Consider the following 15041-nt stretch of genomic DNA (forward strand, 5'->3'; position numbering starts at 1 on the left):
CAGAATATATATCCGTTTCCTTCAGTTCCATTTTTTTGTCAAATATGGAACATGTACTTAATTTGTAATGAAGTAAACCTTCCTTCAAGGCGTTACAATAAAATACCTTGTGGAATGTGTCTCTCTTCTCACATTGAATCAGAGAGATTACATGATTTTCATATTAACTAAAGGGTACAACGTTGTTACATTGGCAGGTATTTTTTCGCAGAGTTTTTTGCCAAAATTGTTTGGCAGAAACAACGTATTTCTGTGTATACATATTCAAATCTTACCGACACCATTAGGAACCCACTTGAGTCTCAGTGTACTCGTGGTAAAGGTGACTGTACCCAGTAAAAGAAACATGCCGGACTGAAAGAAAACACATAGAGGAAAGCACCCACACTCTTGTCCAGACCGATCCTGACAGATTAAATAAAATTGCTGACTTATTTACTGACCTTTGGCTTTTCTGTGCATCTTTACATGAAAGATCATGGTCAAACCACAGTTACCCCTAGATTTCCATTTTGCCTATGTGTGGCCATGGTTTGGCCATGATGTTTTCTATATTTCTTCTCAGGGTTTTCATATTAAGTATGGACACATTTGTTTAACTAATAGCCTTAAAAGAGAGAGAATCTTCATAATCAAATTTACCAAAACATTCCCGGTTTGGGTCTGAAGATTTGTTATCTTCTACATTGGCTTTGGGTACATTGAGGGGACACCCCCACCCACATAACAGAAAAAAGTGAACCATAGGTCGATCAAAGTAAGTTGGCCAAACATACCTCCCACAGGGTGTACTCTGTGTAATTGGGTAGAACCAAATTGAGCATCTTCATGGGGAATCATGCGTTATTTTCTCATGAGGTTTGAGATCAGTACAATTAGATTGTTTTTCAGGAGTATCTAGGAGTTTAGATTTTCACTGATTACTGCATTATTTTAGCATCCTTGTCATGTCTCTGATGGGTGTTCATTTCTTATGAATAGTGTCTTACTTTGTGTAGACAGTCATGATTTTCCTAGCTGAGGCAGGTTTTAGGAGCCTGACTCGTTGGTAAGGAGCAGTTGCGTTGGGCCGGAGTCAGGGATTTAGGTGAATTATCTTGTTGGTAGGGAGTCATTGGAGCTTGTGGATGGTTCTACTTCCTAAGACAGTATGTGGGTTTTGTAACTCTGTTCATAACCAAAAAGAGCTGGTATGTCAGCTGTTTAGTAAGTTAGTAATACCGGGGTAGAGTCTACTCCCGTTGTCTAATTTTGTTTAATACTGTATCTTGGATCATTTCGACCTTGCCATTTCTGGACAAGTACCGTATCATTTTTGCAGCAGATGTAGGTATAGGTGAGCTACTTTGGTCAAAGAATTAATAGGTAGGGTGAAGGCCAAATTTGAATAAAAAAGGATCCCCAGGTGATGTTGCCTTCGCTGATGGGGTGTAGAGAAACTGGAATCGCTGGAAAGGTAAATGCTGAGTTAATGTTTGGCCAATGTGGAGTATTTTTGTAGACGAGCTTGCCATCTCGATTCCACAATAACTGGACATTTGGTTCAAGCTAAGCACAGTGTTAGTGTCCTGCCTCTGGCATGTGTGTCGTCTGCCTTTATTCTTAAAGATATGTTGTCTACAGAGCTGAACGGCATCCTTTAGATCATGTCATTACATTGAGGTGAACACTGGTGTTACAATGTATTTATCCAACTCAAAAAACAAGCATTTTCCTCTCCCGTGTCTTTATCCCCAAGACATTATGCTGTTTAAACAGTCAGAATTGAACAAATCAGGTTTGACAGCGGCACTTCTCCCAAAATACTACAATGAATGCAAGGCTTATGTGTAAACCCACCCCCCAAGAACGGGGACGTCCTAATAACGACGGGTTACCTGTAATAGCTAGTTCTTATAGACATGATGTGTCCCATTGTGGTCCACATAGACTGCTTTTAACTTTTTTGAGATCAAGCATACAGGAAAAATAAAAGTAATTGCGATTCCTGGCTTGAACATTTTTTAAATAATTTTTAATATATTGCCATTACATTTTATGGTGTACTATAGTTGAGCTATGAAGTCAGTCTTCTCTCTGTCCCCTCACCCTAGATAAGTGTCACATCACCGATACCTAGGACAAGTACACACTTGAAGGGACAGTTAGTTTGGTTGGAGGGTCAGTGATTATACTACGATGCCTAAATAATTGTACGCCAGTACAATCATGTGTGAAAAACGTAGGGTATATGTACGGGTTACTATAACCCACTCATAGTCTCCTTTTTGTATATATTGTCCTTATGTGCAAATAACAGGAAAGAGTGATTTCATTAATTAGCCTAGCGATGATACAGAGAACATAAAGCGTGCTGGAAATGTGTCACATCCATTGCAGTTATTACACTTAAAGGCTCTTAGGGCAGCATTATATATGCGTTTTAATATCATCTGTGCCATTACAGAACCATGTGCAAATCTGTCCTACCATGTCAAAAACATATCAGCCCTGCCATAAAAGGAGGAGTCTAGAGTGGACTGATAGAGCACACACTTCAGTATCCACACACATTTTGTTGGCATATCCCAGAAAGAGTATGAGGTGAGCTCTAATCACCATAGGACCAGTGCTATGCAACACACATGAGATGGATTACATAGGTTCTATGGCATCCAGTCTTCTACGACTGCCCCTATGTGATGTGAGGACCTGCTTCTTGGTCCTTCATCGCTTTAGCGTAACCAAACACTTTTAGCACTATATCCTGAGTCTGGATATCACAGAACTATGTAAAAGCCGTGTGTTCAGCACAAGTATCAACCATATTTTCATCAAGCTTGTCCTTTTAGTGATAGAAAATAGTGGTAGAGTGTAGCACCCCAAAAACACGCATATTTAAGATAATCTGTATAGAGTGCACATGTGCCAGCTATAGCAGTGGGCCTGATATGATGTGCAAATGAATGGCTATGCAAAGAAAGATGTGGAACCTTGTTGATCCAGTTTACAATTCCAAAAATCCTTCTACTGATAACTCTCAGTGAACTGAGTGAAGAATCTAGGAAAATAGGGCCATGCTTTAGCTTCCCAAGTGCCCAAGTTGCTGGCACGGGACTAGATCCTTGTGACAGCTCACCCACATATGGGATCATATAGATGGTGCGAAGCGGGCACCATATGCTGTCGACAGACGCTTGAAGCTGGCATAGGTTGGATTGAGATAAAGACTGAACTGAATTAATGCATAGGGTCTTGGCAAGAACAAGAAGGCACACTCTTGATTAACTATAGAATCTGCTATATGTAAATGTGGTGGACAGCAGAGAGCAGAGTCAAGAGGGCTGTACAACCCGTGTCTAGGAATGGAGCCTCGGTGGGGGTGAAGGCAAAGCAGTGGTCGAAGTGAGCGGGAGCGGTGCTCCTATACTTTTTTAAAATACCTTGTACAGCTCCTATACTTTTATTTTAAAAAGAAACCGTTCCGGAATGGTTTTGTTTTAAAATTGTTTTAAAATAAAAGTGTAGGAAGAAGTTGAAACCTTCACTTTCAGTGCACTGCACTGAACGTTCCCTTAAACAGCAGGTGCAAGTGTTTGGGGGGGTGGTATTGTGTGTGGGAGGGGTTGTGGCAATGGGGTTTGTGGGGAGCAGGGGCAGGCCAGCAGGGAACATAGTTCCACTACTTCTTTTCGTACACTTCGACCACTGGATTATTTGGGTGCAAGTCTCACAATAGGTACAGCTTCTGTATATCTGAGTGGTCTGGTTCTCTTTTGAAGCTTTCTCTTCGTGCAAGTATGCATGCAAGAATTTAGCAAGCAGCCAGTATACATCCCATGAAGAAAGGTGTGCCCACCAACCTCAAATAGCAGCACAGCATTTTCATTCTCAAAATAAAATTATTTGGAAAAATGCCACAAATTCTGAATTGAATGTGTTCAAACTGTGTAGCCACCCATGATTGGTTCTTATTTTGTACACTCATCAAATGTGCCCATATAAGCAGGTCTACCATTTGGAGACTTGGACAGTTCAAGCATTTTGCCATTTCCTCTACAGTCATACACGTGCAAATCCCCATTGTGATCTCTTCCACCCAAACACATGTCAACCTTCCTTACTAAAACTGTTGAAGTGTGCGGAAAGCAATTTGCTCACAATGTGGTATACTGCACAATATGTTTAACGTAATCAATGGTCACCAGGGTACACACTAGCCTGCATGTCAGAAGGGAACTCAGCTAAGGTGCAATAACATGCTGTGTAATCATGGAGGTTCACACAGGTGATACGCTCTGCAGTCACTGGATTGGAGGAGAGGAGCAGGGAGGTTAGGATCGTCAGCCCAAGTGCAGAGAAACACAGAACCTTTGCTTGGGCTCACACGAGGAATACAAGTCATGTAAAGTCCTAATCACTGTGGAAAAGCCAGAATCAGAGTAGACAGACATCGAACATTTTGAACATGCTCGCTGAACTTCTGCACTACGCTGATAAATGGGCCGATGAGACTAAACTTAAGTGTTACTTGGACATAGAAGCCATTATTGACCTTCTCTCATCTAATCAGAATGTTCATGATGCAGTCAATAACTGCTGATATTGACTGTGTTCTGAATATTCTGACTTCAAAAGCAGATAAGAAAAACAACAAATTAACTTCTAGGAAAGATTTTGTTTTAACAAGACTCTCCCTGAGCACTAAGCATCCAATTTCATGCCCCAACGGTAAAGCTGAAAAGCTGAAACAAGTTGAAATACTTTCACTTTCGTATAGATGAACCATTTGCCTTTATATTACACTTAATACATGCTCTTGTTAAAACCATGCCAGTTCAATCAAGTATTCTATTGAAATGCGTACATTGTTAAGACAACCTTGATTGTTAAATATTGCACAACATAAATACATTTAATTTACTAACATGGTTTGAATATTAATTTTACTCACTATTCAACAATGTTTTCTATGTTATAAGCACAACTCGGTAGCCTATATTGCGGTTACCAGTGTGTACTAGTAATCACATAGACCTAGGGAAGTATTATTATTTCTTAGCATAAGGACTCTTCACCACCTTTTGCCTCTCGACTTCACCTCGAGCCATAACTTGTGGGTCGGTCATTATCCTATGATAATTTCACCTCACGCAGTATTTTCAGAATTAGTGGAAAATCTCTAATTTATCAGCAAAAGAAAAAGAAATAGAAGATGTATGAAGATGGCCTTTAGAACTTGCATCTGAACAACCACAACATTACTACCAGGGGGCTACTGACACAACACACAATGATAGTAGACCAAGCATGTAAGAGGAATGTAAGGATGGTTGTCCAACGCAACAGGACACCAGCAGAACCAGGGCATCATGTAACACAGCCGATTGCGCATGGCCCAACTTGATAAAAATGCCAGCCCAGAACCCTTTGCCAACACGTGTATTTTTAAAACATTTAGTGCGCATTTAGGGAGCGCATTCCAGTGGATTTCACCTGCACCGGCTAATGGTATACAGTAATGAAATGATGTGTAATGTTTTTATTTGGTATGCCCAATTAGCCAATATCATTTCTCTTGCCGTTTGATGGGCACATGGCATGGATTCCAGTCTCCAAAAACACACATGACTCCACACAATCCAATAGAAACAAATTTCAACTGACTAAATGCAATTCCCATTCAAGGCCACCATTGTAGTATTTTAAATGAGAACATTTCAAATACATTTGCTTGAGCACTGCATATTTTATTATATGCGTTTTGGTCAGTATTACAGAACAATAGCTGTTTCTGATGGTTGTTAGGTATTGTATGATATGATTGATTATTTATAATGCGCTTAATACCCAGAGGTTTCTAAGCACAGACCCGGAGATCGAACCTGTGTTGCTCCGTGTCATCTTACTTTTAAGGCGAGCACATTGCCCCTGAGCTATCCTCCCGAGAAAACTCATGAGCAATGCATGATCACACTGCAGCAAACACACTTCATGTATCACACCCCAAAGATATGATCACCTCTGTGTCCAGAATACTTCCCGGCATTAGAGCAAAATCAGGCAATGGTGGGCACTACAGAATTGCTCATGAAGTACATCTTCCCTTTCTATTCCAAGTTTCTGTCGACTGAATCAGTGACTTATTTTATTCTTTCTCTTTTCATATTTAGACACTTGACTATGAGTCAATACAAAATGTCAATCTTGGATTTATTCTTGTAAACGAAGCTGCTTTCCACAGTTCAGTTATATCTCAATACCAGCCCACTGTTACGCCCATAACAATCAACGTAAACAACGTGAAAGAGGGATTCACGTTTGAGCCAGCCACGCAGTACTTCAACCTTCCAGCAGGGCTCAGTGGGGAGGCCTTGTATAGGTATAACCTTGGAAGAATCGTAGTCATGGATATGGACACCGGAAAACCTGCAACAAATGTCATGTAAGTCTACTGTTTACATTAATCTTTCTTTCAATGCGATTGTCCATTTTCATGATTAGTAAAATCCATAGTCTCATTTTCAGTGTCAGTAAGATTCAGGTGCCATTTAAATTCTGTAGAGGAGAGGAACAGATAAAATATCTTGCAGAGACTGTTTTATTTAAAGCTTTTAATTTAACAAAAATATATATATTTGTTCTAAATACTGCTTGACATGTGTCCAAGAATTTCATTTAATAAAGTGTATGCAAGTTTTCACTAATAACCTAGATATAAAAGGCATTCTGAAAATTGGAGTACTGATCCTACAACAATACATAAAGAGTGTGTGTTAGCGCACACGCGCACTTGCAAATAGGATGGGATGTTAAAGGGATTGTGGGGGAAATGTATTTGGATTAAATCCTATGTCTTTTAGAAGACATTTTACCTTGTATTGTATTATTTTATTGTGATGTGTAATGTGTCTCAATTGCAGAATTGGGCCGCTTCAGGGCACTGAAGGAAAAGAACTAAAGGCAAGGGGAAGAAGTATGATGGGGGGCCAGGGACGTACAGGTGAATCTAAGGGAGGAGATCTGGGATGGAGGGTCCAGTAAACATTGACAGTGCAGCATAAAACAATTAAGATTATAAAGTGCATGTGAGCTGGTAACATGAATGGGCCGGGTTAAAGTCACAATGAAGCATGTGAACAGCCCATGTGTACATATATATTATTTTGAAACCCTGTTAAATTCACATTAAGTTAAAATAACAAATGTTAAATGTAAGGAGCACTGTGGTGAAGCAACACTCTATCAGGTCAGTTCCCTTCCAGTCATTTTAATAAAACACATAATAATAATAGTAATAATAATAATTATTATTATGATTTCATGCTTTTGGTCAGAGCGCCATGCTGGGTTCCTCTTGCTTGTGTAAGGCTAATTTGGACTCAATGTATCAACCTTGGAAGGATGGAAAGCTGATTAGACCCTGCCAGGATTCTAACTTGTGTTCCGGCAGCCTGTAGCCCATGTCTAGGACAAGCACTTAATTTACTGATCAATCTTACCGGCTTAATGAAGATTAGTCTGCCCCATACCGTGCTTTATGCACCACATGTCTACATATGTTCTGTATAAATGACTGTTCTTTGCAGCAGAACACTTTAGTGTCTGATGTTTACTATGTATAAGCAATTATTTAAAATGCACCCAGCAGGCTATGTAACGGCGTAGCAGGCCCGAGTAGGCTCAGCTTGCATTCATGCCTGTACACATAATATGTTTGGTAATGAGGAGCCTTGGCTTGGTATTCTTAAGCCATGTCACTGGGTTTTATGTAGGGCCACTACTGTGACTTTTATAGTCTCCTGGTGCGGCATGATCTGCCAGGGAACGGCATCAGTTTGATAAGTAGGAGCAGAGGGAGCAGTGCAAGTTTGGCTTTGCTTTTTAGTTGATGCATGCAGATCACGTGTGAGGGTAAGCTTCTAGGGACTTGTTTACGTAGAGCGTTTCTCTCCAAACACCCTACTCTAGATAATGAGGTGGTGCAGGCACCCCTTCCACTTCAAGAGCTGCAGATTATCCGACCATCCCAGCAGATATGGATGATAAGAAATATGATATCCATACCAAAAGGGTATTTTCTGCATGAAGCATGGCACTTTAAAGCCATTACTGCATCTCGTGCCCCGGCTACATATACATATAACCTATGAAATATAATTTCCCAGGCAGCAGAAAAAATTCCTGAGGGTGAAATGAGGGACGGTTTTAAAAGCCTCATCAATGAAGGCAAGGAGGCTTATAGACTCAGGAATTGAGGCATCAGACTGTGTTGGGAGGTGTATGGGCACCAGTGCAGCAATCAGCCATTTTGCGTGTCGACGCAAGCCTGGATTTGCCCCTGATGTTCAATCAAGGCTACTGGACATGCCCTATGATGGGTCAAACCTTTTCAGTCCAAAGACAGGTGACAGCTTAGAGATGCTGCAAACGTCTAATGCTGTGGCAGCCATCTCTCATCCGCAACAGCAACACCCACTTTTGCAGGCTTGGAGAGGGCATTCCATTCAGTATTACTTGTCTCTTGGCCAAAGAGGAAGAGGCCAAGCTATCTAGAGAGGACAGAGGAGATTCACACGTGCCCTTAGAGACTTTTGCCTATGACTGCCCAAGCAGCCACCTCCACTTAGGCCTCCGCCACAGCCCCAAAACCTCTGAGCACTTTGTGCACAGGACTCCGGTGGGAGGCAGACTGACCCAGCATCTGAAAGAATGGCATTGAATTACATCCAATGCATGGCCCTCCAAACAGTGGCCCAAGGGTACTGTTTCTCATTCCTAAAAAAAGACCTCCAGATTCTCCACCAAGCAAGCAATCTCTTCGGGTGCCAGATCCGATCCTTCTACAGGAGATTCTTTCCCTGTTGGAGAAAGGTGCCCTGATATGACATGATATGACATTTACAACCCACATGTAGAAAACTGCTTCTAGGTGCAATAGAGGAAAGGGTGCCTGTAGCATCAAATTACTCTCACATGGCAAACTCACAAACACAGGCATAAAAGTAGCATACGGTCACCTGGTGCAGAGGCAGCTCCATAACTTGCAGACATAGGGTAAAACATCCAATAGCGGAAAGTGGGAGGCCTCACTGGAGTCCTACTTGAGTGGCATTTAAATAAAACATATTTTCCTTTGAGAATTCAAAAGGCATAGGTATTCATATTTTTTATGTTATGGTCCCTTCCCTCAGTCAATTCTTATGTTTCCTAAACTGTCCCTAAAGCAAGTCACATTTGTCTAAAATGCTTTGGTTAAGTGGTATCTAGGTTTAAACTGAAGCAAGTATACTGAAATGGTGCTCAAAAAGTTGTAATTACCTGCCTTTCATCATTTGCAGTTTATTTCACTTGTGTGGGAATAAAGTTCCCATTGCATACTGACACTGGCCCTCATTCCAACCCAGGCGTTACGGGTTTAACGGCACCGTTGGCGCCGTTAACCCTTAACGCCTGATTTCCACCTTAACGCCTGCTCTTAGCAGCCGTTAAGTACCAAGGCGCTAAGCGTCTGTCGGGGGGAAATTCCCCCGGGGTCGGCTGGGCCGTCCGGGGACCTCAGGGCAGGGAGGCCCCAACTCCTCCCGTATATCCCAAAAAATGAGTATGAGACACATGCAAGAAGCAAGGTGATTCTGCTGTTTATTAAACAAAATGGCAGGGATGGGTCAAGGACCGTACGCGTCTGTCCTGACACTCTCTCCCTAATCGTGGGGCTTGCAGGCCCTTTTTACCTTAGTATGACGCGCTACTTGCGTCACCTGGGAAAGTTAGCAAAAAACCTATCTCCACTCTGGATTGGTTACTCGAGTGGTAGGGTTAGTATAGCATACGTATAGAGAGCGTTATTAGTGGTCGAGGGTCAGTCAGGTGATATACTTGGGTTGTCCCTTCAATTTGATACATGAAAATTGTTACATGAAGACCCCTGAGGATTGGTCAATGTTAATGGCGTCAGTGATAAGAGCCCCATGTTCTGATTGGTCCACTCGCGAGCTCCCCAGTCTGGGACCATCGCTGTTCCCAGCTCGCGGTGCACCTGTCATTTGCAACAATGTATCACTATGGGTATGTGCAGACAATGTGAAGATTTATTCATATGCTGGAAGGCAGACTACTCCCACCGCCGCAGATGTCCATTGAGTCGCTTAATTGTATCTGTCTGTGTCTTGAAACGTGGGATCCAGGCGCCTCCCTCCTCCTGGGCCTGGCACCCTGTCAGGTTCGGCTTGATCACGTGAGGTGAGACCGTGGTTGAGGCAGAATTCTGCACAATTAATATTGCATTTTCCACTGTGTGCCTGGCTTAATTTGCAGGTGTGACCTTGGCGTCGGCTTGCGGCATGCGAGTTTGCAACATTGTGCCCTTGACTGTCTGCTCTCGCCGGGCTCATTCTGCAGGGTCAGCAACTGTACTCTTGCTCATTCAATGTTCATGGAAGCTCTTGCTTGTGGCCTACTTGGGCCTGGCGCATAGGTGGAACCATTTGATAAACAGCGCTTTAGGTTATGGTATCATATTGCTTTATCCCCAGTATCATGTCTTTGTTATATTTCTCATTGTAATGCATGGGTTTAGGAGAAGCGTGAGCAAGCATTTTAGATGAGTTCATTGTGCGTCTTGCGTTTCTGCATTTGAAAAAGCCTATGTGAAAAACAATAAAGATGCACGTCAGTGGGTGTGTCCGTCACCTACGTCATAGCACTGAATATGTTCTTCGTGTGGATTGGTGTGGGAGTGTCCAGTGTGCATGTTTGCACGGGTGTGCTGACCGTTGGCTAGGTCGTCATGGCATCTCTAACGATGTGTTGATTTAGTGTTGGATGGTTCAGTCGAGTCCATCCATGCCGCAGGTGTCGGCATGGGCAGGGCAGGCTGGTGGGCACGCGGGTGGGCACATCCGTATGTTCCTGTACCAGGGTATTTGGTCATCTGGTAGATGGGCAAACTCCTCTCGTGGCGGGTGCCTGGGCCGTGATCCTCTAGGCCAGGGGTGTGAGGGGATTGGTGGGAGCATTTTGTTCCATTCTCCCACTTCAGTCCCCCCTCTGGTCGACTTGTCGACCACAAACATATCCTTTTCCTTATCTCCTCTCACTCTCCATATTTTAGTTACTCCTCCCAAATGTCCATAGTGGTTAACATGGTCTTCAAATGACCAATACATATATACACAGGTTCCTCCAGGTGTGCAGTATACCCATTTCCCTATGTAGCTCCTTGGCTTTCTTGGGTTTTCGAGCTTCACAGATGGTGGGTCCAGGTGATTGGTGATGATCTGGTTGCGCAATTTCTCTCTCTCTTTTATTATTGTGCCTGTGTGTTGGCCATCATCTGCTGGCATCAAGGGGTGCATACCAACCATTTCGATCATTTCGTCTGTGGTGCGTGCATTCCGGGCCTTCCAAAGTCTTATTATGATCAGTGCAGCTCCAGCCAAAATAATGCATCCAACTATAATCTTCAGTCCGTCCGACAGCCAAGATGGCATCCATGACCATAATAGCGAAAACCAGCTGTCATCCTTTTTCACACCTTTACTTTCATCCATCATTTTGGAGTGCATCTTGGCCAATTGTGATACTGCTTCTGTCAGTGTACCATTGTCAGCATCGTTAGCAGGAATGAATGTGCAGCATGATTGTCCTATCTTTGCGTAAACTCCTCCTTCCATTGCAGTGAGGAGGTGCAGTACATATCTGTTCTGTAGTGCTACCATCCTCACTGCTCGCAGTTCCTCTTTTATTGCGTTGAATCCATTTACTGTAGAATTAATTGTCATCATTAGTTCCCATCGAGTTATCTGGAGCCATTTTGCGTTTGCGTAAGCCTGTAGTCCCGGATGTATTATTGAGTAGAAGAACATTGCTGCTCTGCTGAATAGTCTGTGTTCTGGTGGGATTGAAGTGAGTGCTGTTTCCGACCTTCCCCATAAGTAATTTCCTGTCAGAGGTTCTCTTTGTCTTTTCTTTCTATTCAGGACAGTGTTGTTGCCGTTGTTTTGGTTCTCTCGCCCCTTCTGAGGTTGTACAGATCTCTTCTTCCTCTTGTTTCCTTCATCCATTTTAGGGAAGTTTGCCACATCCACATGTTTCTGGGGCACCACTAGTGATGGTACATTAACGTGTACCATTGTGCATATACCATTCCACAGAGGGGGCAGTGTGTGATATGCCTTGTCTCCGCAGGCCCAGTAATGGTCCATTAATACTGCTGTTCCTGCTCCCCCCTCAGGTAACTCCGTCACGCTTGCACAGTTGGTGTTGTATCCCACGTCCACTTCTCCTCTATGTTGGTACCATACCTAAGGTGCAGACAGCGGCAGTATTGTTATTGGGTCTTCATCCTTCTCTATCCACGTTAGCATGGGTACGTACTTGACCCAAGTCGTCCAACATCTGTTGTTGTGTTCAGCAATAGTTGTAGTATCCTCTCTCGTTACCATGTTGCTGCCAACCACTCCTATGTCCCATTTGTTGTCCAGGTACACCTTCCCTTATTATCAGTGGTCGTTCCCAACATCCTTGTTTACCAGGAACTTCAGTGGCGTACCAATCACATGGTAGGTATTGTAGTGTTACTTTCTTTGTTTCTCCTTTTTCAGGGCCACTTGTTATGTATCTGAATGCTTCAGCATGCAAACTGGTCTTGTGGTAACTCAAATAAACCTTGATGAAGTTGTTTTCGTATGGGTATGTGTCTCGCGTTTTCCATACCAGGTGCACCGTGTTCCCTTGAAATCTCCCTTTCGTTTGGAACAGTGCCAAGTATATTATAAATCGTGCTGTCTTTTCATCTATTTCCGTGGCAACGAAAGTTCGAGAAGCGCTCATGGCGTATGGGATCAATGAGCAGACGTAGCAGCTGTCTTCTGTTGTCTGCTTACCTATTTGAGTCATGTGTTGGTACCACATGTTGTTCGAGACGTGTGCTGAATCTTGTATGCAGTTGTCAATACCTTTATTATCTGAGTATGTGCTGCGTTTAACTCTATTTCCGTTGTGTGGAATTTTGCTAGTACCACCTGACGTAACACCTGTTGCAGCCGTGGGTGGGGGTATATTAGGTTTGGGTACAGCCAAAATACTGATAACATAACTGTTCTGCCATACAGAGGCAGTCAAGAACCCGGTGATCATCAAAATCCCTATCATCTTTATTACAGAGGCTAGTCTCACCGGCATTTTGCTCTTACCTTGCTGCAGTCCGGCAGCTAATTCTTGTGACGTTAAAGTTGCCCACCTGAAAATTCTCAATATGCTTGTTATTAGTGTTAGTTGTTGTTTTCAAGCTCTCCCTATCAAGTAGTCGTTCAGTGCCCAGGCGAAGAGCTGTTCCCACGCCAATCTAAGCGATCTATCTCTTAGGACAGGCAAGTATTGGTGAATATGGGGCATTGATTGTTCTATGGCCAAGAGAAATGCTGTGTAGTAGACACGTACCCTCCTTCTTTTCAGGTACTTTGGCCTTTTTATGTGATAGACAAATTGGTGTGATAGGTCTTCAGGGTAGTTATCGTCTGAGGGTATCATCTACTCCTGGGCAGTGAACCTTGTTAGTTATCTGTTTTCTTAGCAGTACAATAATACGCGGTACCTGCATGTGCGAGAGAAAAAAAAAGAGAACATTCAAGTGTTTACATGTGTATATGTGCAAGATAATGTCCTTCAGTCGGGTGATTACTGCAGTGGGTAGGACGTCGATAGGCAGAGGGTTTAGAGCTCAACTGGCGGAAGTCTCTTTACTCTCTGATCGTGTGACCATGGGGTGGGCGGTATGGGAATTACCCTTCTCTATTTCAGTAGTTGTCTCTGGGGAATCTGGGGGGTGGTAGGGTAGGGAGACACTTAGGTCGTCAGCTGTGGTAGAAGTCTCTTCTTCCGTGGGTGACGCTGTTGCTGTTCTTCCAATGGCCCTGTCGGTGACTCTAGGGCGGGTCTGGAGTTTGCAGATCTTTACGTCGTGTAGGTGATTCCAGGCACGTTTGTCCTGTAACTTTACTGCTCTCGTGGATACTTCCTCTACCAGGTGGGGGCCAGTGAAGCGTGGGCTGTTCCACTTTCTGTTGAAATTGCGGAGTAGTACGTGGTCACCTTTAGCAATTTTGCACAGTTTTCCCTTTTCCAATTCTTTATCCGCATCTTCTTGTTGATCACTCTTAGACCCGCCCCGCGTGCGCTCGAGCTGTTGAGACACAAACACTACGCTAGTAATCAAAGAAGACACATATTGGTACATTTTATCACCAAGAACAGTTGCAGTGTTTTCATAATCTGTGAATGCTCTTGATGTTGGCGTTAGAGGAAGGCGCATTTGACGTCCGGTCACCACCTCGTGAGGGGTGAGGTGGTGATCGGAGCCTGGTCTATTCCTTAGCTCAAATAGGGCTAGCGGAAGGCAATACAACCAACTCTTCTTTGTTGTTTGTTGTATCTTTGCAATTGCAATTGCCTCCTTCAGTAGGCCATTCAGGCGTTCGCATATACCGTTGGCCTGCGGGTGATATGCACATGCAAATTTATGCTTGATGTTCAGTAAGGATGTGATGTGCTGGAACATTTCATTAGCGAAATGCGGGCCATTATCTGACCGCAGTACCTCGCACACTCCCCACTAGAAAACCTCCCTCACTAGAAATTTAGCTGCTCTGAATGCATCTGGGTGTGAGCAGAGTCCTGCCTCAATCCACCTGGAGAATGGGCATACTACTACAATCATATACCTATTTCCTTGACATACGTTGATCATATCAACATAGTCAATATGGATGTGCAGGAAGGGTCCCTCTGGCCAGGGTATAGTACCTTTTATCACCTTCAGCGTGTGACCGGCCGTGAACTGTTGACATGTGAGACAATTGCTGATAAAATTTGTCACATGGGAATTTAACTCGGGACAGAACCAATCTTCCCTAATTCGGGCTGCAATAACTTCCTTGCCTGTGTGGGCTGGGTGGTGGAGTTGGCTCAGGGCGGTGTTCAATAGTGCCAATGGCATTACCATCTTTCCAGTGTTACCCTGGCGCCATAGTGCGTCAGTTGGTGACATTGTACATCCTCTT

The 15041-nt window shown here is 43.4% G+C and overlaps 1 protein-coding gene across 1 annotated transcript in view; it reads left to right on the top strand.

Annotated features, from left to right (window-relative positions):
- Positions 1-15041, top strand: part of LOC138497458 (desmoglein-4-like) — a 147114-nt gene that overhangs the window by 77966 nt on the left and 54107 nt on the right. Inside the window, exon 9 of the mRNA XM_069620958.1 lies at positions 6153-6424. Within this exon, the coding sequence (XP_069477059.1) occupies positions 6153-6424 (272 nt within the window). The remainder of the gene's footprint in view (positions 1-6152; positions 6425-15041) is intronic.

Source organism: Ambystoma mexicanum, chromosome 5q (assembly GCF_040938575.1).
Source record: "Ambystoma mexicanum isolate Mex_15411 chromosome 5q, UKY_AmexF1_1, whole genome shotgun sequence".
In the NCBI taxonomy this organism is placed as follows: Eukaryota; Metazoa; Chordata; class Amphibia; order Caudata; family Ambystomatidae; genus Ambystoma; species Ambystoma mexicanum.